Source organism: Lissotriton vulgaris, chromosome 4_1 (genome assembly GCF_964263255.1).
Source record: "Lissotriton vulgaris chromosome 4_1, aLisVul1.2, whole genome shotgun sequence".
Taxonomy (NCBI): domain Eukaryota; kingdom Metazoa; phylum Chordata; class Amphibia; order Caudata; family Salamandridae; genus Lissotriton; species Lissotriton vulgaris.
This window is the reverse complement of record NC_141691.1, coordinates 203,117,406-203,140,989: the sequence shown is the minus strand read 5'-3', so window position 1 is coordinate 203,140,989 and position 23,584 is coordinate 203,117,406. Positions and strand designations below refer to the sequence as shown.

The window sequence follows — 23,584 nt, the reverse complement described above, 5'->3', positions numbered from 1 at the left end:
TCTCAATTTGAGATTCCTTAAATGCAAGTAATCACAATTTAGCGAATTCTTAATTTGCGATTTTTGCATTTGGGATGATGCATCCCAAATGCAAAAATACCGGTCGCAAAGGGGCAGATTCTGAGAATCTGCCCCTTGGCGAGCGGATTTTACCTTGATGCATCTGGGCCCTAATCTCCCTGTGCCTACGAAAAAAAGAATATATCCTTGGTAATTGGTGATCATGTAAAGCGCTCCAATGCCTTCCTGTCGAGTTGGCGCTATATAAAACTTCAAAACAAAAAGCAGTCATTCATTTTGTTGTAGGTATGGGAGCTTCAGTGATTTGCTTAGAATCACAGGAAGCCGAGGCGGGGATTCGAACCTGCGTTCCCAGTTCCAGATGCAGCACCTCTAGCCCCTACGACACATCTCTACATCTCCATACGATTTTTATCGACATTTAGTAATCTGCAATCTCATTAGAAATACTATACATTCGAAGGGTTGCTAACATCTTTTAACTTCCAACTCTAGTCACTAGGGGGCAGAAGCTATCCGTCGATTTAATGGCGTTTAACACATCTAGGCTCAAAACCTGTATCTGACAAAGCCAATTTTAAGGTTTCTTATGTATCTTTTCGATTCCTCGGCTCGCAGGGCAGTCGTCGCTCTGTTCTGGGGTCATACAAAATGAGGAAAATAGCGCCTCTAAGACCATCAGATACTGTGATGCTTGTGGCCTTTCGACTCGTCTGAAGCTTCATAGTTAAGCTCCCAGTTTTCCATTCTTACCGAATTTTAGAGATCAATACAGTCAGAAACACCTCGATTTCTCTGCATTTATTTTAAATATTGAAAGATAAGGAGAATAGATCTTCTTTTGAGTGATTAACACGCATGGGAGTTTAAAACAGGAGCTTTTTCTTATGAAGTCAGATATGTTCTACACTAAAATGTTAAAGGTATATGTGTGTTTTGTGCATATTTATGGCTGCTTATATAGTACTAAAGCACCTGAAGAGTCTAATTGCAAGTGTACCTTGAGTGGTTAAATAAATGCGGACATATACTAGTTTTAGATTAATCGTTCCCTTTAAGTAAAAGAGACACAGGCTCTAATTGCTGTACAAATATGATTAGCCTCGGATCATTTTAAGACCGCATTGTTTATGTGAGGGTTGTTGTTGAGGAAGAAAGTGAACAGCATTTATATCTGACTAATATTAACGGGGTACCAAAGTTATGGTAGTGAATGCCTTCCCTTTAAGTGAAAAGTGGCACCGTCTCTGAATGTCCTAAAATGGGGTGCCTAATTATAACATAACGTTTTATTTTTGTAAAAAATAAAAATGCACACGTGAATATATAAACAGAGTATTAGCTTTAAAGTGCTCAACAGTATTTACAATGTACCACCGTTCTGGAACTGGAAGCCTTCCCTTTAAGTGAAGACTAACAACGGCTCCAATTGTCCTAAAAACGGGATTAGTGGCATAAAGGAAGTTAGAAAATGGAAAAAATGGAAACTAAGCAGACAACCATAATAAGCTCAGAGACTGAGCCCCTGCTTCAAGATCCAGCTACAACACTGACAACCTGCTCCTCAACAAGCGCTGCTCCGGTGTTCTATAATCCGCTGCTCCCATGATTGAGCGCCCCCCCTGTCATTTTGCGCATGCGCACAACCTTTACGCATGCGCAGTTCCATTTTCATGACGTGTGCACTACGTAGCCATAATTGGCTGCCTCCCGCTTTTCTGCGCAGTTTGTCGCAGACAAATCACAAGTCGTCTTACTGACAGTCCATCAGTTGTTCTACGTTGCCATGTGTAAACACTTCATTCATTGGCTCATCAGCTTCTAGTCAGCGCGCTCTCTTTAGACGCCGAACTTGTAAGGGTTGGAGCTGTGAGTGAGGCGCCGCGCGCGCGAGCGAAGGTGCTGGCACTTCAGGATACTGCGCCTCACACCTCGGGTACCTGGGCACCGGGCTAAGGCAGCTAAGAGACCGAATCACCAGTGGCAGCGTGTGGCCTGGGGTGGCGCGGGCGTCCCTATCCTCTTTCTAATAAATTGGTCCGCCGGGGAGAAGGCTCCAGTGTCGCCCCAATATGCAGCGCAGCGGCGGCTGCCCTGAGCGTGTGGCCTGGGGTGGCGCTGGCGTCCCTATCCTCACGCCGGAGAGAAGGCTCTAGTGTGCCCCAAACGGCATCCCCCGACCTGTGTCTCCTACTCGGGGGATGCCGCCGTCGTTCTATCTGCGGACTGCGCCTAGCGCCGTGCACCACTCCCGCCGCCCCTGCACACTCTACACCCCTGCCACAAATCGTGTGACTTAGCCTGGGGTGGCGCGGGCGTCCCTATCCTCTTTCTAATAAAGTGGTCCGCCGGGGAGAAGGCTCCAGTGTCGCCCCAATATGCAGCGCAGCGGCGGCTGCCCTGAGCGTGTGGCCTGGGGTGGCGCTGGCGTCCCTATCCTCACGCCGGGGAGAAGGCTCTAGTGTGCCCCAAACGGCATCCCCCGACCTGTGTCTCCTACTCGGGGGATGCCGCCGTCGTTCTATCTGCGCCTAGCGCCGTGCACCACTCCCGCCGCCCCTGCACACACTACACCCCTGCCACAAATCGTGCGACCTAGGCCCCTCACTTTAGAATTCACACATTTTGTTTATTTTATTACTCAGCCGGTTAATGCATCTACCGCAGAGATCAGTCTCCACCAAGAAGATTACAAGGTTAGACCAGGGTAAGATAATTCGGGATCCATAGGCGCTGGCTATATAGATCAGCGTGTACCCTGCAGGACACATGAGGGGTCCCTGCAAGGCACCACTTCCCACCTAGGTCGATGAAATTAATACAAAACACGCATTTGGTCAGGTTCGACAAACTTTATTAAAAAGACAAGGATGCTTACTGTGTCTCATATATTAAGGCCAGGTTTTGAGGTAGAATAACAAGCAATCACCCCGTCCACCCTTGAGTGCCATACAATAAGTATGCAGACTAAAACATAGATGGGAAAGTTGATCAACGGGTCTAGTCAGCACAATGATGGAAGGCTACTTAGGCAGTACGTGCATATTATATTCTTTTTGCAGCGTGCACAGAGCTACCACGCCTAACAACTCTGCATACAAGATGTAAAGACGCCATCTTGAGGCGTGTCAGCTTCAAGAGAAGCGCGAGTGTCTTTAAAGTGGAATACTAGGGGAAGGCACTGTTTAGGTGTAACCAGGTCACAAGGGGCGCCAAACCAGTGACATTTTTTTTATTTTGTCGTTTTAGCTATAGCACGGTAGGCTGAGACACCAAGGAGGAACCAGTCTGCTAATTGTTTGCAAACCTTGAGAGCCAAATCATGCTTTTAGCTTTCCAAGGTCGATAACATGTGGACAACCCAGCAGGGTTTTTATATATTATTGAAGACACCTCAATTACGAGTGTGTTCTTCCGGGCAGGGGCCTGGCCAGTCCTATCCGTGGCACTGGCCCAAACAGAGCATCTCTCTGCAGAATACTAATCACCCAAGGAATACAAATATTACGCAATAAGGAGGGTGCTTTCAAGACACAGGTAGGCCTGGGCAGCCCAGGTTTAATATACAAAAAGGTGCATTAAGGCCACAACAAGGAAAAGTCAAGAGCACATGAAACGAGGAGATAATGGAGTGCGTAAGACAGGGAAATGTCTCCACACTTCGACATCTCTAGCTGCCCATATCTGGGGGAAGTAGCCCACAGAAGCCAGAAATCGTAATTTAGCCTGGGTCAGACGTGAGTAGTTTAAAGAGCCTGGAGCTTATCTGAAGCTGTTCAAGGTATGTATGAGCAGTCCATACCAGGCCAGACATCAAGCCAGCTCTTGTCAAGTGTGAGAAGCTCACACCAACTTGATCTCAGACTGCCCGAGGTCAGGCCTGTGTAGCTCATTCATTCCAGAGGCCTCGAGCATAATGAGTTCACTCGATTTTTCTTTACATTTATAGAATTCAGAAAAAGGCCCAATTAGCAGGGAGTGTTGTATGAAGAAACCCGGATGTGTGTCCTGCATGAAGGATACAAAACGCAAGTAATCTACGTGTCATGAGCAGAGCAGGAGACCTAGAAGTAATTATGCGACGAAGACAGGGAAGATCAAAAGAAGTGGGCTGGATCTAACCACCTGACGACCAATTCCTCCTTCATCCCCTGGGCCAGATTTCTAGGTCACATGGCTCTCTTCATGCTATTTAAACGGCTTTGATGCCACCCAGTACAGAGTGCTCTAGTTGCTCCATGTCAAGTGTCAGCCGCTGCCTCCGTCCAAAAATCTCAAAGGGGTCTCCTATCAGGTATGAGCAGCGCAGCCACACCACAGAGTTCATGCTTACACATGTCAAATAGAAGTTACTCTCTGCCCCCTCGGGAGGCTAAGGTGTTCTGAAGCGTGTCCTCTGCACCTATAACCGTTCTTGAGCCCTCCTCCCTCCCAGCACCTAAGGCATGTATAACCCTTTAATGCAAAGGCCCCATTGCTGCCTTTTGGATTAAAGGATAGAAACAGTAAGGCTCCTTGCGTGTATTCCACAAAAGTATCAAATAAGATAACTCAACAAAACGAATGCCACCTACAGAGGTATCCTCCTAGGGCTGGCTCTGTTTTCCTCCTTATGAGGTTGGTAATATATATGGTTGGCAAGTGACTATGTCACGAAGACACAATCTTTTTAGTACTGGGCTTTCGTGCATGTGTAAAGAAGCATCGCAGTTCAAGGAAGGTGGTCCTGTTTAGGCAAGGGGCTGCGCCTTCTGCTCACTGGGCACTACCACCTCAGCCGCCCCTTGCACACACTGCACATTGCCACTAGTTCTGCGAGCTAGGTAAGGGGCAGCGTGCGGCGTATGCAACACTCGCCTTCTGCACACGGGGCGCTAACACCAGCGGCACGCAGCACCTCAGCCGCCCCTGCACACTACACCCCTGCCACTAATCCTGCGAGTTAGGTAAGGGGCAGTGCGTGGCGTGTGTACATGTGGCATGCCGTGGTACTCACTAACCTCCTGCACCAGGAACACCAACTCCAGCAGCATGTATCATCCCAGTCACTCCTTGCACACTTTAAGTATTTCACACACGGTGTGTACATGTGCATAATAACATTCTAACGAGAGGCGCCTGCCACTGGTTCTGCGAAGTAGGTGAGGGCTTGCACACTGTGTGTGTACACCTGGTATGTCATGCCAGATTCCAGCCTCGTAGCACACTAAACACTAGTCATCCCTCAACAATACTACAGCTGTCTATGCGGGACAGTTAAAACCATGCACTTACGCACATGCAAGTTGTAATACTTTCGACATACCGTCATCCTGCACACGAACACTACCCCTCAGGACAGGTCCAACATGGAAAGATTTGACAGTGCACACCGCCACCCGATGCTTTCCATCATGTGTGCACACGTCTACCATGTGTGCAAACGTCCCATAAGTGTCCTCTCTCTATCGCCCTCCCTCTATTTATCTATCCCGCTCCCTCTATCTATCGCCCTCCCTCTCTATCAATCGTCCTCCCTTTATCTATCGCCCTCCCTCTATCTATCTATCCCCTCCCTCTCTATCAATCGCCCTCCCTCTCTATCTATCTATCGCCCTCCCGCCCTCTCTATCGCCCTCCCTCTCTATCTATCGCCCTCCCTCTATCTATCAATCGCCCTCCCTCTATCTATCGCCCTCCCTCTATCCATCTATCGCCCTCCCTCTATCTATCGCCCTCCCGTTATCTATCTATTGCCCTCCCTCTATCTATCGCCCTCCCTCTATCTATCGCCCTCCCTCTATCCATCTATCGCCCTCCCTCTATCTATCGCCCTCCCGTTATCTATCTATTGCCCTCCCTCTCTATCTATTGCCCTCCCTCTCTATCTATCGCCCTCCCTCTATCTATCGCCCTCCCTCTATCTATCTATCGCCCTCCCTCTATCTATCTATCGCCCTCCCTCTATCTATCTATCGCCCTCCCGTTATCTATCTATTGCCCTCCCTCTCTATCTATCGCCCTCCCTCTCCCTCTATCGCCCTTCCTCTCCCTCTATCGCCCTTCCTCTCCCTCTATCTATCGCCCTCCCTCTATCGCCCTCCCTCTCTATCTATCTATCGCCCTCCCTCTCTATATATCGCCCTCCCTCTCTATCAATCGCCCTCCCTTACTCTATCGGCCTCCCTCTCTATCTATCGCCCTCCCTCTATCTATCTATCTATCGCCCTCCCTCTATCGCCCTCCCTTACTCTATCGCCCTCCCTCTCTATCAATCGCCCTCCCTTACTCTATCGCCCTCCCTCTCTATCTATCTATCGCCCTCCCTTACTCTATCGCACTCTCTCTATCTATCTATCGCCCTCCCTCTATCTATCGCCCTCCCTCTCTATCAATCGCCCTCCCTTACTCTATCGCCCTCCCTCTCTATCTATCGCCCTCCCTTACTCTATCGCCCTCCCTCTCTATCTATCTATCGCCCTCCCTCTATCTATCGCCCTCCCTCTATCTATCGCCCTCCCTCTATCTATCGCCCTCCCTCTATCTATCGCCCTCCCTCTATCTATCGCCCTCCCTTACTCTATCGCCCTCCCTCTCTATCTATCTATCGCCCTCCCTTACTCTATCGCCCTCCCTCTCTATCTATCGCCCTCCCTCTCTATCTATCGCCTCCCTCTCTATCTATCGCCCTCCCTCTCTATCTATCTGTCGCCCTCCCTCCCTCTATCTGTCGCCCTCCCTCTCTCTATCTGTCGCCCTCCCTCTCTCTATCTGTCGCCCTCCCTCTCTCTATCTGTCGCCCTCCCTCCCTCTCTTTATCTGTCGCCCTCCCTCTCTCTATCTGTCTCCCTCCCTCTCTCTATCTGTCGCCCTCCCTCTATCTATCTGTCGCCCTCCCTCTATCTATCTGTCGCCCTCCCTCTATCTATCGCCCTCCCTCTATCTATCGCCCTCCCTCTATCTATTGCAATCCCTCAATCTATCTCTCGCACTCCCTCAATCCCTCTATCTCTCGCACTCCCTCAATCCCTCTATCTATCGCACTCCCTCAATCCCTCTATCTATCGCACTCCCTCTGTCTATCGCCCTCCCTCTCTATCTGTCTATCGCCCTCCCTCTCTCTATCTATCTACACCATGTAACTTGCCTTATCTGCATACTCTCTGCTAATTTTATGTTATCAATTTGCAGGATTATGGCGGTATGCAGAGACCTGGAATTGTTGTCGACTACCAGACAAATCTGGTATTTGGTGGGACTGCTGGAAGGTGGATGAAAAGAAAGATGATGCAATCGCTTAATAAACCCATTGGAGGGGCGTTTGTCGGCAAAAAACCTAAATTGAGAAAACCTGGATCAAATGGCAATGCAGTCAAAAAAGGTATGTTTCTGGATAGAGGTTTCGCCTGGAGATCCGCTGCACAGCAGCGTTCGCGCAGGCGAAAACTTTTGTTTAGCAGTATGGGTGCTTTGTCCCACCTGCTCTTCCATTGGCTAGCTCCATAAATGGAGGCTAGCCATTGGAAGGGACATCTGTCTGTTATTGCCCTCCCTCTATCCATCTATCGCCCTCCCTCTATCTATCTATCTATCTATCTATCTATCGCCCTCCCTCTATCTATCTATCGCCCTCCCTCTATCTATCGCCCTCCCTCTATCTATCTATCGCCCTCCCTCGATCAATCTCTCGCACTCCCTCTATCTATCTGTCGCACTCCCTCTATCTATCTGTCGCACTCCCTCTATCTATCTGTCGCACTCCCTCTATCTATCTATCGCACTCCCTCTATCTATCTATCGCACTCCCTCTATCTATCTATCGCACTCCCTATCTATCGCCCTCCCTCTCTATCGCCCTCCCTCTCTATCGCCCTCCCTCTATCTATCTATCAATCTATTGCCCTCCCTTACTCTATTGCCCTCCCTTACTCTATTGCCCTCCCTCCCTCTCTATCTATCGCCCTCACTCTATCTATCGCCTCCCCTTCCTCTCTATCGCCCTCCCTTCCTCTCTATCGCCCTCCCTTACTTTAACGCCCTCCTTCTCTTTCTTATCTATCGCCCTCCCTCTATCGCCCTGTTCTCTTCTCTTCTCACGTACTGATCTGCTGCTCTCTTCCACCCTGCCTCCTTCTCTAACTCCCTGTTCTCTTGTCTTCTCACGTGCTGAACTGCTGCTCTCTTCCACCCCACCTCCTTCTTTAACTCCCTGTTCTTTTACTGTGCTGATCTGCTGTTCTTTCACCCCGCCTTCTTCTCTAACTCCCTGTTCTCTCACACACAACCACACCACACACAACTAAACCACTCGCGCTACCAGACCCAACCACACACATGTTTATAAGCATTTTATCTTCTTTATTTCTCAACTCACTAATGCAAATGAAAACCTGTACAGCAGTGTCCTTACTGCAGTTTTCATAATTGTAGCCAAGAAGTATCTACACCTACCAGAATGGCAACAACTGCTGCTTAGCCTACGAATTCCTTGACCACCCAACATTGGTTCTTGGATTATGCCTGCCATTATTATAAAACTGTTAACACATTTTTGCACACCATGTAACTTGCCTTATCTGCATACTCTCTGCTAATTTTATGTTATCAATTTGCAGGATTATGGCGGTATGCAGAGACCTGAAATTGTTGTCGATTACCAGACAAGTCTGGTATTTGGTGGGCCTGCTGGAAGATGGATGAAAAGAAAGATGATGCAATCGCTTAATAAACCTGTTTGAGGGGCGTTTGTCGGCAAAAAACCTAAATTGAGAAAACCTGGATCAAATGGCAATGCGGTCAAAAAAAGGTATGTTTCTAGATAGACAGCTTCTGGTTTTTAGGTTTCGCCTGGCGATCTGCTGCGCAGCAGCGATCGCGCAGGCGAAACCTTTTGTTTAGCAGTATGGGTGCTTTGTCCCGCCTGCTCTTCCATTGGCTAGCTCCATAAATGGAGGCTAGCCATTGGAAGGGACATCTGTCTGTTATTGCCCTCCTTCTATCTATCGCCCTCCTATCTATCTATCGCCCTCCCTCCCTCTATCTATCGCCCTACCTCTATCTATCTCTAGAGATTGGCTCGTAAGGGAGAATGCGGTTCCAAGTCTAGCCGGTGCCATTCAGCCGCCGCTGTGTGGCTGGCACCAGAGGGTAGGTCCGACGACAGGGTATGTGGGGTCCGGTTAAACAGTTTTCGTTTAGCTGGCACCGATGGGTGAGGCGCACAGCCTGGGATGATGACGGGCTGGGTAGACTGGGTGTGTGCGCTGCTACCAGAGGGCGAAGTTCGAAGATTATGTCGCTGGCGGGCAGAGATGGGGTCTGATGGCAAGGGTGCAGCTGGCATATGTCTGTGGCTTTCACTCGATTATTGTGCACCCCCTGCCTGCCATGCTCTTCTGCGCTCTTCTCCCTGGCAGGCTACGGCAGCCAGGGCAATGCCTCATTGTCTTTTGGGAGTGGTTGGCAGGTTGGCGCTCTCTTGTAAACGCCAGGCGCGCCGCCCAGCGGCTGCTCTCTGAACTGCCTCCTGTTGAGTTCAGACGGAACCAGCCTTTCCCTTTTCTGCCTGAACCTGGTGCCCAGAGCAGGCGCCCGTGGCCCGCCCGCATCCATCCCCCCCGAGGCCTGGGCCGAGGCTGCGCCGGTGGAGCCGCATTCCAGAGGAGCCCGACCCGGCCGGCTCCGAGCTCGGATTCCTTCAGAATGCAACTTCCGGTTGGGCGAAGTTTGCTGTGATGGAGCGCAGCAGGCAGGTGTTGTAGTTACTCAGTGAGTGTTTGTCTGTCGGAGGCGTCCTGAGCCGGGATATGGCGGACAGAGAGCTCACCCCCTCGCTGCCACCCCTTCGGCTCACGAACAGGTGGGCGCTGGATTATTTTGTAATACTGGGCGGGTGAGATGCGGAGTCGGTGCTGGATGAGAGCGAGGTTTAGACGAACGAGTGGCTGGGATGAACCTGAATCTCTCACCCTGCACTGGACCTCCACACCCGTCACTCACACTGGACCCCGGCACCCGTCACTCACACTGGACCCGATCACCCCTCATTCACCCCCGCACACGTTATGCACCCCCGCACACGTTATGCACCCCCGCACATGTTATTCACCCCCGCACTGGTCCTCGGCACCAGTCATTCACCCCTACACTGGACATTGCCATCACCACAGGACCTCTGCAGGAATCACTCGCAACTACACCATGTCTGCCTCCCGCCACTAAACATTGAATCTGAACACCCCCACTCACCCCTAGATCTGAGCACCTGCTACTCACCCCTGGACCAGAGCACCCGCCACTCACCCCTGGACCAGAACACCCACCACTTACCCCTGGACCAGAGCACACGCCACTCACCCCCTGGACCAGAGTACCCCTACTCACCCCTAGATCTGAGCACCCGCTACTCACCCCTGGACCAGAGCACCCGCCACTCACCCCTGGATCTGAGCACACGCCACTCATCCGTGGACCAGAGCACCCCCCAGTTGAAAATTAACTTAGGTGAATCTGAAGGAGCTACATTTTAAGGTGTATTTCAGAGTGCACAGTCTGTTACGATGAGACCCAGGGGCTTATTATGTCTGTGGTGCATTGAACCTTGGGGGCAAGTCAGAAAAGCTCACTATATCCTCGTTGGCTATTATTACTAAACCTTAGGCTTGCATTAGAGTCTAATGGGCCTCTTTCACTTGGACGCGACGTCTTGCTTGTATCTGATTTTGGATATTACATAAAATGTGACAATCGTGGCAGATCTGGTATTAACATTGGTAAATATTTCAGGAGTTACTGGCGATTAAATTGTGGAAACATGATTTCTGGTATTTATGATGCAACTCTCCCCCCAGCAGCAAAGGGAAACTGGAAACCGTCTCGTAAATTAGGCGCGTTTGCTGTCCTACCTCCAGGCTATTTCAAGCAATAATTGTTTAATAAATAGTTGAAATATTGATTTGTGACAGGAGGAACACGCTGTAGAAAATGTGACTCTAGTATGTAAGGCATTATGTATTGCGATAGGAATGGGGAGCTCACAGAAGTCCGCGCATACTTCTTATCCTTTGAATACACACACACACACACCCACCCACTAAGCAATCTGTATCCTGTGCTCTACTCATTCCCCACACGCCAGATTTCTACTCACCTTTCACCCTCAGCTCTTACCTGTGCCCTCAGCTCTTACCCCTTTGCCCTCAGCTCTTACCCCTTTGCCCTCAGCTCTTACCCCTTCGCCCTCAGCTCTTACCCCTTCGCCCTCAGCTCTTACCCCTGTGCCCTCAGCTCTTACACCTGTGCCCTCAGCTCTTACACCTGTGCCCTCAGCTCTGACCCTGCCCTGTGCCACACATTGAATTGGAGATCTCTGCCTCGTTCACAGTTGTTAGATGGACCATATCAGTAATATTCATTGGCAGTCTGGGATGGGACAAAAACCTGACTGGAGGTGGTAGGGGGTTTTTGGGGAACTTGGACGATCACATTGTCACTGTTAATGTGTACTCTCCAGCCTGGCACGCTGCTGCAGCCGGTGACTGCTCCTCTGAACTCTTCTCTCCTTCCCAGAGCTTAACACCAAGAAGCTTGGCTTTGACGAGTTCTTGCCCATGCTGCAGACAATTGCGAAGAACAAGGACCAGGGTACCTACGATGACTTTGTGGAGGGGCTGAGGGTCTGCGACAAAGAAGCCAATGGCTCTGTGATGGGCGCTGAGCTGCGACATGTACTAGTCACTCTGGGTAAGAGGCCATTTTGGCACAGTACTATTTTCAAGGCAGAGAGTAATTGACTGCTGAACTCCCCAGCCCCCCTGCAGTATTCAGGGCCCCCCTTTCTGATTCCGAGCTTAGATTTCTACCCGTGTCTGGATATTACAGTTAATGTGCCCTGTTTCAGCCTTACAAAGTGTCCTATCAATCTCATTTAACTGTACATTCTTTTGGGGCAAGGGAGGATGGGGACATGGTTGGGTTACAAGTGGTTTTTGGATTGCCCATTCTACAGCTAGAGCTTTGACTGACTAATAGTTAGTCTTGGTGAGCCATGTCCTGGAAATTGGTGGCGTCCTTGTCTTGTGGGTAGCGGCCTCTTCAGAACATCTGCTCTGTCTGGTTTTACCCTGGTGGCTGGCTAGTCTCACCAGCCAGTGCTGCTTCTGTGGCGGAAGTGTATTTGGTGGGTAAGTGCTGGGTCTGAAGCTGTGCGTGCTGCTGCATTCTTGGCAGTTAATCTGGAAGGTGTTTGATCGAAGCCTGTGTGCATTTTTGTCCTTTCCTTTGTGCAGGTGAGAAGATGTGTCTGTGTGTGTGGCTCTGTCTGTGTGTGTGGCTCTGTCTGTGTGTGTGGCTCTGTCTGTGTGTGTGGCTCTGTCTGTGTGTGTGGCTCTGTCTGTGTGTGTGGCTCTCTGTGTGTGTGGCTCTGTCTGTGTGTGGCTCTGTCTCTGTGTGTGGCTCTGTCTCTGTGTGTGGCTCTGTCTGTCTGTCTGTGTGTGTGTGGCGCTCTGTCTGTCTGTGTGTGTGTGGCGCTCTGTCTGTCTGTGTGTGTGTGGCGCTCTGTCTGTGTGTGGCGCATAGCGCTCTGTGTGTAGCGCTCTGTGTGGATAGCTTCTTTTGTCGGCTCTGTGTGTGGGTGGCTCTGTCTGTGTGAGAGTGGCTCTATATGAATGTCAGTGCAACCCATCACGTCATTAACAATTACAGACCTTCACATCGCCAACACCTTGGCATTGGTTTGATAGTTGAAATAATTGGGCAGTGTGGTGGTTATAATATTAATTATGTGTATCTCAAAATAAAGGCTTTGTCAATGTGAAGGGCATGTCTTTGAAATTGGATGGCCTCTTCTCCCTATTTCTTTTTTTTCCAAATCCTTGGGCTCTCTCATTGACCAATCTGTGTCCTTCAAAGGGCATGTCCTGAAAAGAGCACAGACATCGGAGTCCCAGCTTACATTAAAGCACATTATCTGCTCGCCTGGTCTCTTGGCTGTGCTCTTTTCCCTTGGGGGTTTCAGGTCACGGCCTGCTTGGTGGGGTTTGATTGCTTGCTTGTGGAGGGAGCGAGATTGCGGGTCATTCTCTAATAAGAGTCGCTGGTGTTTTTTAAAAACGCTTATCTGGCACACCCTGGTGGCAGAGTAGTTTCTAAAGGGTTTCTGTCCACATTGAATGCCTTCTCTTCTAGGTTCCAACCAAGTTATTGTAGTTGAACTAGCAGTATGTGTATAAATTAACGTTTATTTATCTAAAAAAAATTCCAGGCTTACAAGGAACAAATAAAAAGGGAGAGCGTACTCACTGCTACAAGTATCCTAAACAACCCAACAGTCAAGTCCCGGTACGAACAGTATGCAACGGTGAGATTTTTAGGAGCCATATCTGAAGACATTGAACCTATTGCCTCAAGTTGAATAATTGCTTGGCCAGTTAAATCGGCAGTCCAACTTTTTCTATGAGAGTTACCACAATGGTGAGTGACCATGCCTTCCAGAATTATTGTTCTGACTACTCAGATGTCTGTCACAATTAAAGTTTTACAACCCACTGGGGGGGCGTGGCTAGCTGAGCAGCGAGATGGCCGCTTTCTGAGTGGGCTCCGCCGGCTACTCTGACAAATCCTTAATTAATCCTTCTCCTGGTGAGTGAGGACCCTGAACATCCACGAGATCGAAGCCTGTAACTTGGGGGATCACTCGGCTCGGGTCTGAGACGCATCGTCAAAGATCCTGAGGAGCGGAGGCGTTCCAATCACTGGCCGACCTGCGCGCCCGCTCTGCTCCCGGCCGGAAGTGCCGGCCTCTGAGCGTCGCTGAGGACTGCAGACCGCGGCTGAGTGGGCCTCCAGAGACCCGGGGACCCGCCGTGCTGTAGCAGATAACTGTGTCGGGGAGGAAGCTGTGACCGTCCGAGGCACTGGTGAGTCCCGATCGCGCAGTTGTTGGGGACTGACTGCTGTGATCCTGGGCACCGCGGTGAAAGAAGACCGCCCCTGCTCCGACCGGGACTCCAAAAGGGGCGCCGCGCTAAACGTGAGTCTGCACCCGGAGCTGTGGTAAGCGATCCGGGAACCGGGGACTTCGCTGGGAGACAGGGACACCATTGGTGAGCGGCACATGAGGGATAGGGCAGAAGCAATGCGGAGCTGAGGAGGGGCGAAGTCCGGCCTGAACCCGCCCGCAAAGCCATTACTCCTGACATATCGGCTGCCGACCGTTGTTGTGAACTGTGTGCCGGTTGAACGCTGCTGCTCCCTGCTGCCCGGGTCCCCGGGTCTCCATTGCACTACTGGCCCTGCAGCCTAATTAGTCGGCACACTACCGCACTGCCTCACTACTTGAACTCCGGTGCCCGCCATTTTGTGCCTTGGTGCTGTCTTGCCTTTCACGCTGCAGCTACACAGCAAAACTGGGCAGTCTCGCCATTTGAGCTCTACACTTGGCCGGAGACTTGATATCATTTGGGCCGGGCGGGGGCACCTTGACGCCAAGGGTTCCATCACACGCACATTACTAAGAAAGACGCGGAAAGGCGCTGCTCCCTCGCGACGCTAGCGGACACCTCCGAGCCTCGAAGATGGGAAAAAACGAGGCAAAGCAACCCAAAATTAGCTTTGACAACAAGAGGCCCCAAAAGACACAAACGTCGGAGTTGGAGGGCGGCGCGTCGTCGTCGCAGGGACCACCGCCGGACATAGACTTCGGGGCACTTATTATGGAGGTGAGGTCCAGCTTGAAGAGCATTGACGCTAAACTCGACAACATGGCTTCGCAGCTGGAGTCTGTGAAAACTAAAGTGGACGCCCACGAGACCAGACTGGACTGCCTAGAAAACAGACAGACTGAATGCTGCGAGTTCCAGACTCAGGCCAAACAACATATCACGTCCCTGGAGCGGGAAATAGATAATTTACGCGCCAAGACAGACGATTTGGAAGCGCGCTCCAGGAGGTCCAATATCCGAATTACGGGTATTCCAGAGACAACAAACATTGGCAAGATGGAGACGTTTGTGTCAGACCTTCTACATGAACTATTTGATCCTCATTTGTCCCCAGTCTTCACGGTCGAGAGAGCGCACAGATCGCTTGGGAAAAAACCTCCGCCTGGAGCCACACCTCGACCCATCCTTGCTAAATTGATCAACTACCAGGATAGGGACCTCATCCTGCGCTTGGCGAGAGAGAAGGGTAGGATCACGCACCAGGGTAATACCATCTCCTTCTACCCGGACTTCACCCCTCTTGTGCAAGCGGCCCGTAAGGAATTTCTGCCGGCGAAGAAAGTTTTGCTGCAGGCTGGTGTGCCATACTCTCTACTATACCCGGCGAAGCTGAAGGTACAACACGAAAACACCTTGCATTTCTTCACGGACGCTAAATCTGCGCTAAAGTTCGCTAAACATATTTGCGCTGGGGCCAGGAGAAAATCGCCAAGACTGGAGGATGTTGCGGAAAACCTGAGTGACAATGACTTAAGGGGCCAATACTGTGGAACTGCACAGCTGCACCTTCGCCCCCCTTCGAGTCTCGAGGGGACGCCTGGTTTCCCTTGGGCGCGCAGGTATTGCGTCTGAACTGAGTAAATGGTGGTAAGTCGCTGAGGCGCCCTTGGGCGTCAAACTGAGGCTGCTGGCTCCATGCTCTCTTTGTGGCTGTGGTTAACTGACGTGTTTCATGGACCCTGGGATGGGAGTTCCGCTGGTCACCAGGAGGTCAAACATTTGTTAGTAGCCACCCCGTGCATACGGGGGTGTACGCTGGGCGCACCACGCCTCATGGGGTGCTTCCCACTATTGCTGATGTTGGGGGTTTCGCACGCCCTGCGTGCTTTCTTTTGGGTTCTTTCACAACCTGATTGGGGGGTTGATGAGGGTGGTGGGTGGTGGGGTTTTTTTTTGACGTTACAAGTTCTAGTTATTATCTGGTGCAATGTACGGCTAATTTGGACTACCTGTTTGCGCATTGTGTTGATTGTCATGATGTGTGGGCGACCTTCCTGCTATGGGGGGTGGGGGCGATCGGAGATAAAACAGTCTCTTCTACACCTGCTCGATGGGAGGGATTAAACTTTGGACTTGGAACATTAGAGGCCTAGGAGATTACAAGAAAGCTCGTTTAATGCATGGCATATTGTCAAGGCATAATGTAGACATTTGCTTCCTACAGGAAACTCATCTTAACTCGACCCCCTCGCCCAGGTTGAAGAATTCCAGATGGGCTCATGTTTACTCTGCTATCTATTCAAATTATGCGAGGGGTGTTGCTGTACTCATACGCAGGGGGTTGGATTGGCGGGAACATTCTCGCGTGCTTGATGTGGAGGGGAGATATGTCTTATTACACGGTTCCTTGCAGGGGCGGCCTATTGTACTAGCTGCAGTGTATGGTCCAAATGTGGACGACCCAGATTTCTTCAGAGGGGTTTGGGCGGAAATTGCTTTACTGGACTGTGGGTCAGTTGTGTTGGGAGGTGATTTCAATATTGTACTGCATGATGAAATGGACCGTAGAGGCGTAAGCAGGCCGACACATATTAGAGCGCGACAGGCAGTCTTAGATGTGATGAAGGAGGGTATGCTTTCTGATGTGTGGAGAGCCAGGCACCCAGATGCCAAAGTGGGTACTTGCTACACTTGCCACAAGGCTACCTGGTCCAGATTAGACTTCTGGCTGGTGTCTCCGGAGGTTGCAACGTGGGTGACAAAGGTTGATATACTGGCCAGGTCGCTGTCAGATCACGCCCCATGCGGATTGGAGCTGCGACCCCCAAACGCTATTCACAGGGCATTCACATGGCGCCTCCCACCACACGCGCTCACGGACCCAGTATTTGTAGAAGAAATTAGAGACGACATAGTCCATTATTTTGCCGAAAATACTGGATCAGTCTCATCTGAGGCCATAGAATGGGACGCCTTTAAGGCTGTGATCAGAGGTCAGTGCATAGCACGGAAGGCGGGAGTCCTGCGTGCCATAAGGGACACGTTAGCTAAGCTGGAGGGGGACTGAGAGACCTAGACGCTGCCTTTAGTGCTGACCCATCATTGGAGATAGCTGGGGCTCTGAAAACCAAGCTGCTAGCTTTTAATGAGGAAGCGGAGAGGGAAGTACGGTTCCTGGGAAAACGGGCAGAAGCACGCAGATATGGGGAGGGGGACAGGCCGAGCAGAACACTAGCTAGGTTGATAACTCCTTGCACACAATCCAATTACATCCACACCATATATGACAAGGCCGGGAACCTCGCGATGGGCCAAGAGGCAGTACTAGGCGCCTTCGCGGATTTCTATGCCTCCCTCTACACCTCCAGGCAGCCCACGATACCGCCCACTTTGCAAGCCTTTTTGGATTCCATAGCTCTCGTATGGTTTAACAATAACCACCGACAATACATGGACCTCACTGTCACGGTCCAGGACATAGCCCAGGTGATAAAAAGCATGCCGGCCAACAAAGCCCCTGGCCCAGATGGCCTGACAACAGCCTTCTATAAAACCTATGTGGATGAGTTGGCGCCGAAACTGCATACAGTGTTTGTTGAGGCCCTCGAATTGAATTCCCTACCAGACTCCATGCGGGAAGCCCTAATAATTACACTCCTTAAACCTGATAAAGACGAGCTACACCTAGATTCCTATAGGCCCCTTTCTCTGATAAACGTCGATGCTAAAATCTACGCTAAGGTAATTGCGGATCGATTGCAGCCTATGCTGCCTATGATTGCACTCCCTGATCAGTCGGGGTTTATCCCGGGCCGCGCAACATCACATAACCTCAGAACCATTTTTTCTGTTCTCCACTACTTGCATCCATCTGTACAGGCGGCGGTGGTGTTCCTTGACGCCACCAAGGCATTTGACTCCTTAGAGTGGCCTTATCTGTTTAAAGTTTTGGAACGGATGGGCTTTAGCCAAAACTTCATGACCTTGATTAAACTACTGTACACGGAACCTAGAGCTAGGGTGAGTGTCAACGGTCTTGTGTCTAAGCCCTTCCGAGTCTCCAGGGGGACAAGGCAGGGATGCCCTCTGTCACCCCTCCTCTTTGCCATTGCAATGGAGCCGCTTGTGGCTCGGATAAGACAACACCACACTGCAAGGGGCATCGGATTTAGCTCTCGGAGCTTACTAATCTCGTTATACGCGGATGATGTCACCCTATACATCATCAATCCCAAGGACAACATGAATCCACTACTTCGGGAATTCGTGAGATTTGAGGGCCTAGCAGGAGTGTCCATTAACTGGTCTAAATCGGTTGCCTTCCTCTTGACGGACGAGACTAATCGCCCGGCTCCGGACTACCCTTTGAGGTGGGAGACGGACGCTGTTAAGTATTTGGGAGTCTGGGTCAGTCGGGATGTGCAGGAGTTGTGGACACTAAATTTCGGGAGGGCGGTAGACTGGCTGGAGGGGGAAATTGAGGTCTGGAACAAACTGCCCCTTTCCCTAGTCGCAAGTATAGCCTTAGCAAAAATGGTGGTTCTCCCCAAATTCTTATATTTGTTTGTGAACGTACCGCTACCAATGACAGCACACTTTCACGCTCGTGTTCGCTCACTATTGCTGAAATTGGTGTGGGCTGGTGGGCAAGCGAGAGTCTCCTGGGACCTACTCACACTACCGCTCCGACAAGGAGGTCTCGGTGCTCCTGATCTGAGGCTTTACTCCCTCTGCGCCCAAGCGCAATTTCTGCACTTCTGGGCCTTCCCTACTCCCTATCAACCGCATGTGGCGGTTGAACTGGCCGTGGTCGCCCCTTTGCCGCTGCGAGTGGCTCTATACGGTAAGGTCTCCTGCCCGTCGCGAGAAGTGGATACCGTGGAGATGATCCGCTGGGCTTGGCATGAACTGCAGAAGAGAGCGGGTCTCTCTTTGCTTTATGCTCCGGCCATCCCCCTTCGGGGTAACCCGATGCTGCCTTGTCTCACCGCCAGGGGAGACGTCCTCACGATCCGGGGAAAAGGGCTGCACACATTCGCTGATTTATATCCGGATGGTACCTTCGTCGAGATGGACACGAACGAGGATGTCCTGCAAAAAGATAGGACCCCACTTCCCAGAGGAGCCATGCACACTAGACGCCCTCCAGAATCTGATTTCACGGCCTTCCCCCAAAAAGCTGGTATCGAGACTATATAACTGCATGCAGGAGCAGGCACCGATCACTGAGGCCATGGCCAAACAGGCATGGGCCGCGGATCTGACTGATCAGCTAACGGATGACATCTGGGAGTACTGCTGTAAGCAACTCACGGCACTGTCTCCGAACTATCGACTGCGGCTCATACATTTCAAGTTCCTACACCGCTATTACCGCACGCCGACATTGTTACACCGAATGGGCATCCGCGCAGATGCCTCCTGCGGGAAATGCGGAGGGGAAGATGCGTCCTTTCTCCACGTGGCGTGGAGCTGCCCCAAACTGGATTCATACTGGTCGGAGGTTTTTACAGCCATAAATCAAATTACACATAGGAATGATACACCAACTCCTCTCCTGGGTTTGCTAGGTTATGTTAAAGACACTGAACCCTGCGACAGGAAGCTACATGCCCTACTCCTTCTCTATGCCAAACGACAGATCGCGCTACATTGGGGTAGGAGGGCTCTCCCCTCATTCACGGGGTGGATTAGAGATGTAACATATGGCCATACACAACTGACACACTACTGGGAGACTATGCCCACCGCTTCCAGACCTATTGATATCTGGGACCCGTTCATACAGTGGGCTAGAGAACGTGAGGGCTCGGACACCCTGGGGAGATCACCGGATTCAGGTGTTTCAGATGATATGGGCTGACTGTGTTCATTACGTGATTGAATGCTTGTTGCTTGTCAGCCCTGAGGTAGTGCGGACCTGCCCTGTATTGTCACACGCCCTAGCCATGCAACCCCATTGGCCCTGCATATGCCGCTGACCCTATCCCCTCAGACCCTCCTGCGGCCCCAGACCTCGGCGAATAGCCCCACTTATCCTCCTCCTCTCCCCCCCCTCCCCCCCCTTCCTCCCTCCCCCCCCCCCTTTTTTTTTATTCTCTCGCCTACATGTGGAGGAGGTGGCAATCGCCACACCATCACCCTTATCGCGACTCGCCTTTACTCATGACACTCCAGCACAGGTCCGCGCAGCCCTAAGGACGGATGATATGTTGCATAGCAATTCTATGTACTTGCACCGCAGTTTGCTGTTTTAGTTTTTTTGACTGTTGGGGGGGTATGTTGGGAGAAAACAGTGCTGCTGGACGTATCCTTCCTACTGGCCGCCGCGGCGGGTTATTGACCGCTGTTCGCTCCAAGGCGACCTGGTTGCTTCCTGATACATCTGCATGTCTGCGACACTGAGAGAAAAGTAAGATCACTTATGCGCAGGTGTTGTACTGCTCACGACCACGTTACTACTGTTTTATATATATCACTGGGAGTGCCAGCTCCGGCTGGACGATAGCCCTCGGACTGTTTTACTGACCCTTGTGCATTGTATACCTGATAGCGGCCTGCCTCCGGGTTGTTGGCGTGACGCAGTGTACATCATTTGTCTCTTTAATACAGAATAAATGTCTTACACCAAAAAAAAAAAAAAAAAAAACGTTTTACAACCCACTGAAAATGCCAAAGGTTCCAGGGACGTTAGTTTCATTTTTACCCACACAACCATAGAAAAGTTAGCACTTATAATTTTAATAGGTTTTTTAAAAAAAGCAATTGCCCATGAGGGGGTCCCCCCCATGTGTCCTATAGGTTCAGGATACCTGTATCCTGACTCGTGTTTTCACACTGTCAAACCCCCAATCTTCCAGGGTATTGGTGAGCTGCCAGTAGATTCAGAGCTATCCGTTGGAGATGTCTGCTTTAAATATAAATGTAATCCAGCAAATTCTTTATTGGTATTTCTAGTAAGTATATTTCTGTTGCAGTCTTGTATTCAACCAGAAATATGGCCATTCTGCAGTTCTACTTAAAAGCGAATTTCACACCACACATGGGTAACCCTTCAGCCACAGGCATAAAAGCATCAACAGCTTACCTTCTCTTTCAATAAAACTTCTCAATCTGCCCAATCTACCTTCTCTTTAGGAATGCTGGAAATCTCACTGGATGGAAAGCAATTTCCTTCAGCTGAACGCTGCAAAAACTGAGGTTCTGCTCTTTGGAGATGCCCCCTCCTCTGGTCACCTTCCTGGTGGCCCCCAGAACTAGGCACACCCCCGACCCCGGCAACCACAGTCAAAAACCTCTGTGTTCACCTTCAACAGTCCCTAAACATGAAGAAACACGTTACTCACACAGTCTAATCCTGCTTCCACACCCATGGCTTACTAAGGAAAGATTTTACTTATCTCCCCGACACAACAAGGAAAACCCTAACACAGGCCCTGATACCAAGCAAGCTGGACTATTGCAACGCCCTATTGATCGCAGCAAATGAGTCCTCCTTAAACCAATTGCAAATGATACCGAACACAGCCGCCTGCACGGTTCTGAATGCTCCCCCCAGATCAGCTTCCTCTCCCCTCCCTCATCAGCTACACTGGCTGCCAATACGACAGCGCGTGAAATTCTAGATCTGCTGTCTCACACACAAAGGTATCTGGGGCAATGGCCCTCCCGATGTAGTAGAGAAACTTCGCCGCTATTACCCGGCTCGGACTCTGCGCGCCAGCTCCCAATCGCTCCTCAAAAGCCCCAACATAAAAAAGGCTAGACCCGGAGGCAAGTCCTTCTCGCACCCTTCATCTGGAATCAACTACAGCTGGCCCTAAGACAGTGTTTGGACCATCTTAAATTCAGAAGACTCCTGAAAACTGCCCTGACAGAGTGAGGGAGTGAGAGTGGGAAAGGGAGGGAAAGGAGGGAAAAGGAGTGACAGAGTGAGGGAGTGACAGGGGGAAAGGGAGACAGTGAGAGGGAAAGGAAGGGAGGGAAAGGGAGTGAGTGAGGGAAAGGGAGACCGAGTGAGAGAGGGAAAGGGAGACAGTGAGGGAGTGAGAGGGAAAGGGGGGAGGGAGTGAGAGAGGGAAAGGGAGACAGGGGGAGGAAGACAGAGGGAGGGGAACAGAGTATGGGAGAGGTAGGGAGAGTGAGGGAGGGAGACAAAGAGAGAGCAAGAGATGTGTGTATCCCGGGTCTGGTGGCTCAGTGGACGAAGGTGTCCGCTGCAGGGACCAGTGATCAACCTCATGGTCAGTTGTGTATTTTTTTGTTGCTCTAGCCCTGCCACCTCCCCCACTGACCCCGCCCCCACTGGTGCGGCCCTCGGACACAAACCACAGTGTAAATTTGGCCCCTGAGAGAACGTTTGTGAGTACCCATGACCTATGCTGTGCTTCCAAGCGCTGAGATACCCCCCTGGGGGTGATTCAAGAGCTATACAAATTAAATAAAATCATTAATTAAATCAAACAGGTACACATGCTGCAAACTGATAAGTTAATGACCATCAACAATTAGCTTGCAGCCTGTAATGCTGTGGATGCACTTCCACCCTTCCTGCCTCCAGGGCTCACACTGCATATTGAATGTTCAGATCTGTTTACTCCTTCCTCAGCTTTGCAAATAACACTTCTTCCGTACTGAGTTTCACCCCAAAAAAATTGTAGTTTCGCAGGAAATTAATTTCTTGGAAATGTGATGCCCACCCTCAATATTCCAGTCACCGCCCCCTCTGTACAAGGACTCCTCAGAGCTCATGGGCGTTCATAGACCTGGCATGGATTTTTCCATCCTATGGCCTGTCTGGACATACTCTAAAATTTAGAAGTCCTGCATATGTTCTCCCCGTTGTAAGATGCCTTTTCTAATAATACATTCTTTCTGCTTTTTTGTGATCTGAAATCTGAGTTCTTTACTTGCACTGTACACAAGACTTTTGCTGTTACTTTTGTAATAGTTAGTGTGCATTTGTTCTGCAAAATTTTGCTAAAGATGGTTTAAAACTTGTGTTTACTTTTAGGGTGAGAATCCCTTTGAAATCGTTGAACAAACAGGAGAATCGGTAGTTGAGGAAACAACTGATGCGAATGATGAAGACAATGAGCAAAACGAAAAGGAGGACATTGATGGTGAAAACGATGAAAATGAGGAGCAGATAATGTGGAGGCAGAAAGTGCAGATGCGGATGATGCTGCTGACCCAAATGATTACTCTGGGGACTTAACCACCACTGATGAAAACTAGTTGAGAAACTGCCCTGAAAGACCAAACACTTTAGCACACTGCATTGGTGGACTTAAAGAACAATTTTCCGCAAAGTTGAGCAGTTCGTTCACCCTGCATGCATTCCACTTCTGTTTTAATTGCCTATGGGCAAACCGGTTTTATGTTTTGTTTTTTTAGTATATTACGCACAGCAAATGCTTCAGTATTCTTCCAGTGTAAATTGATTTGTTCATGGTTATGTTTTGAGTAATTTTGAGCAGTTGGAGTTCTAAACATTCCAATGTGAATTTTTCCAGTTTTTAGCGCCCAATGTAGTGTTGTATATAATTCAAGCTGTTGTAGCAAAGAAACCCTGATTATGTCTTGCAGTAATAAAGGCTTACAACAAGATTATACACTTATTTTGCACCTCTCCTATGTGGTAC

At 50.3% G+C, this 23,584-nt stretch overlaps 1 protein-coding gene across 2 annotated transcripts; it reads left to right on the top strand.

Annotated features, from left to right (window-relative positions):
- The first annotated feature begins 1,868 nt into the window (after positions 1 to 1,868).
- LOC147718562 (myosin light chain 3, skeletal muscle isoform-like) lies at positions 1,869 to 23,203 on the top strand. Of its 2 annotated transcripts, XM_086918502.1 has the most exons (6): positions 1,869 to 1,890; positions 7,192 to 7,381; positions 8,616 to 8,806; positions 11,569 to 11,742; positions 13,262 to 13,357; positions 22,954 to 23,203. In XM_086918502.1, exons 3-6 carry the CDS (start codon positions 8,785 to 8,787, stop codon positions 22,956 to 22,958), a joined length of 297 nt encoding a protein of 98 aa, XP_086774628.1. In that variant the 5' UTR covers positions 1,869 to 1,890; positions 7,192 to 7,381; positions 8,616 to 8,784; the 3' UTR covers positions 22,959 to 23,203. The 2 variants fall into 2 exon arrangements, with proteins under 2 accessions (XP_086774628.1, XP_086774629.1); XM_086918503.1 differs by lacking the exons at positions 1,869 to 1,890; positions 7,192 to 7,381 and having other exon boundaries at positions 8,322 to 8,806.
- The last annotated feature ends 381 nt before the right edge of the window (positions 23,204 to 23,584 follow it).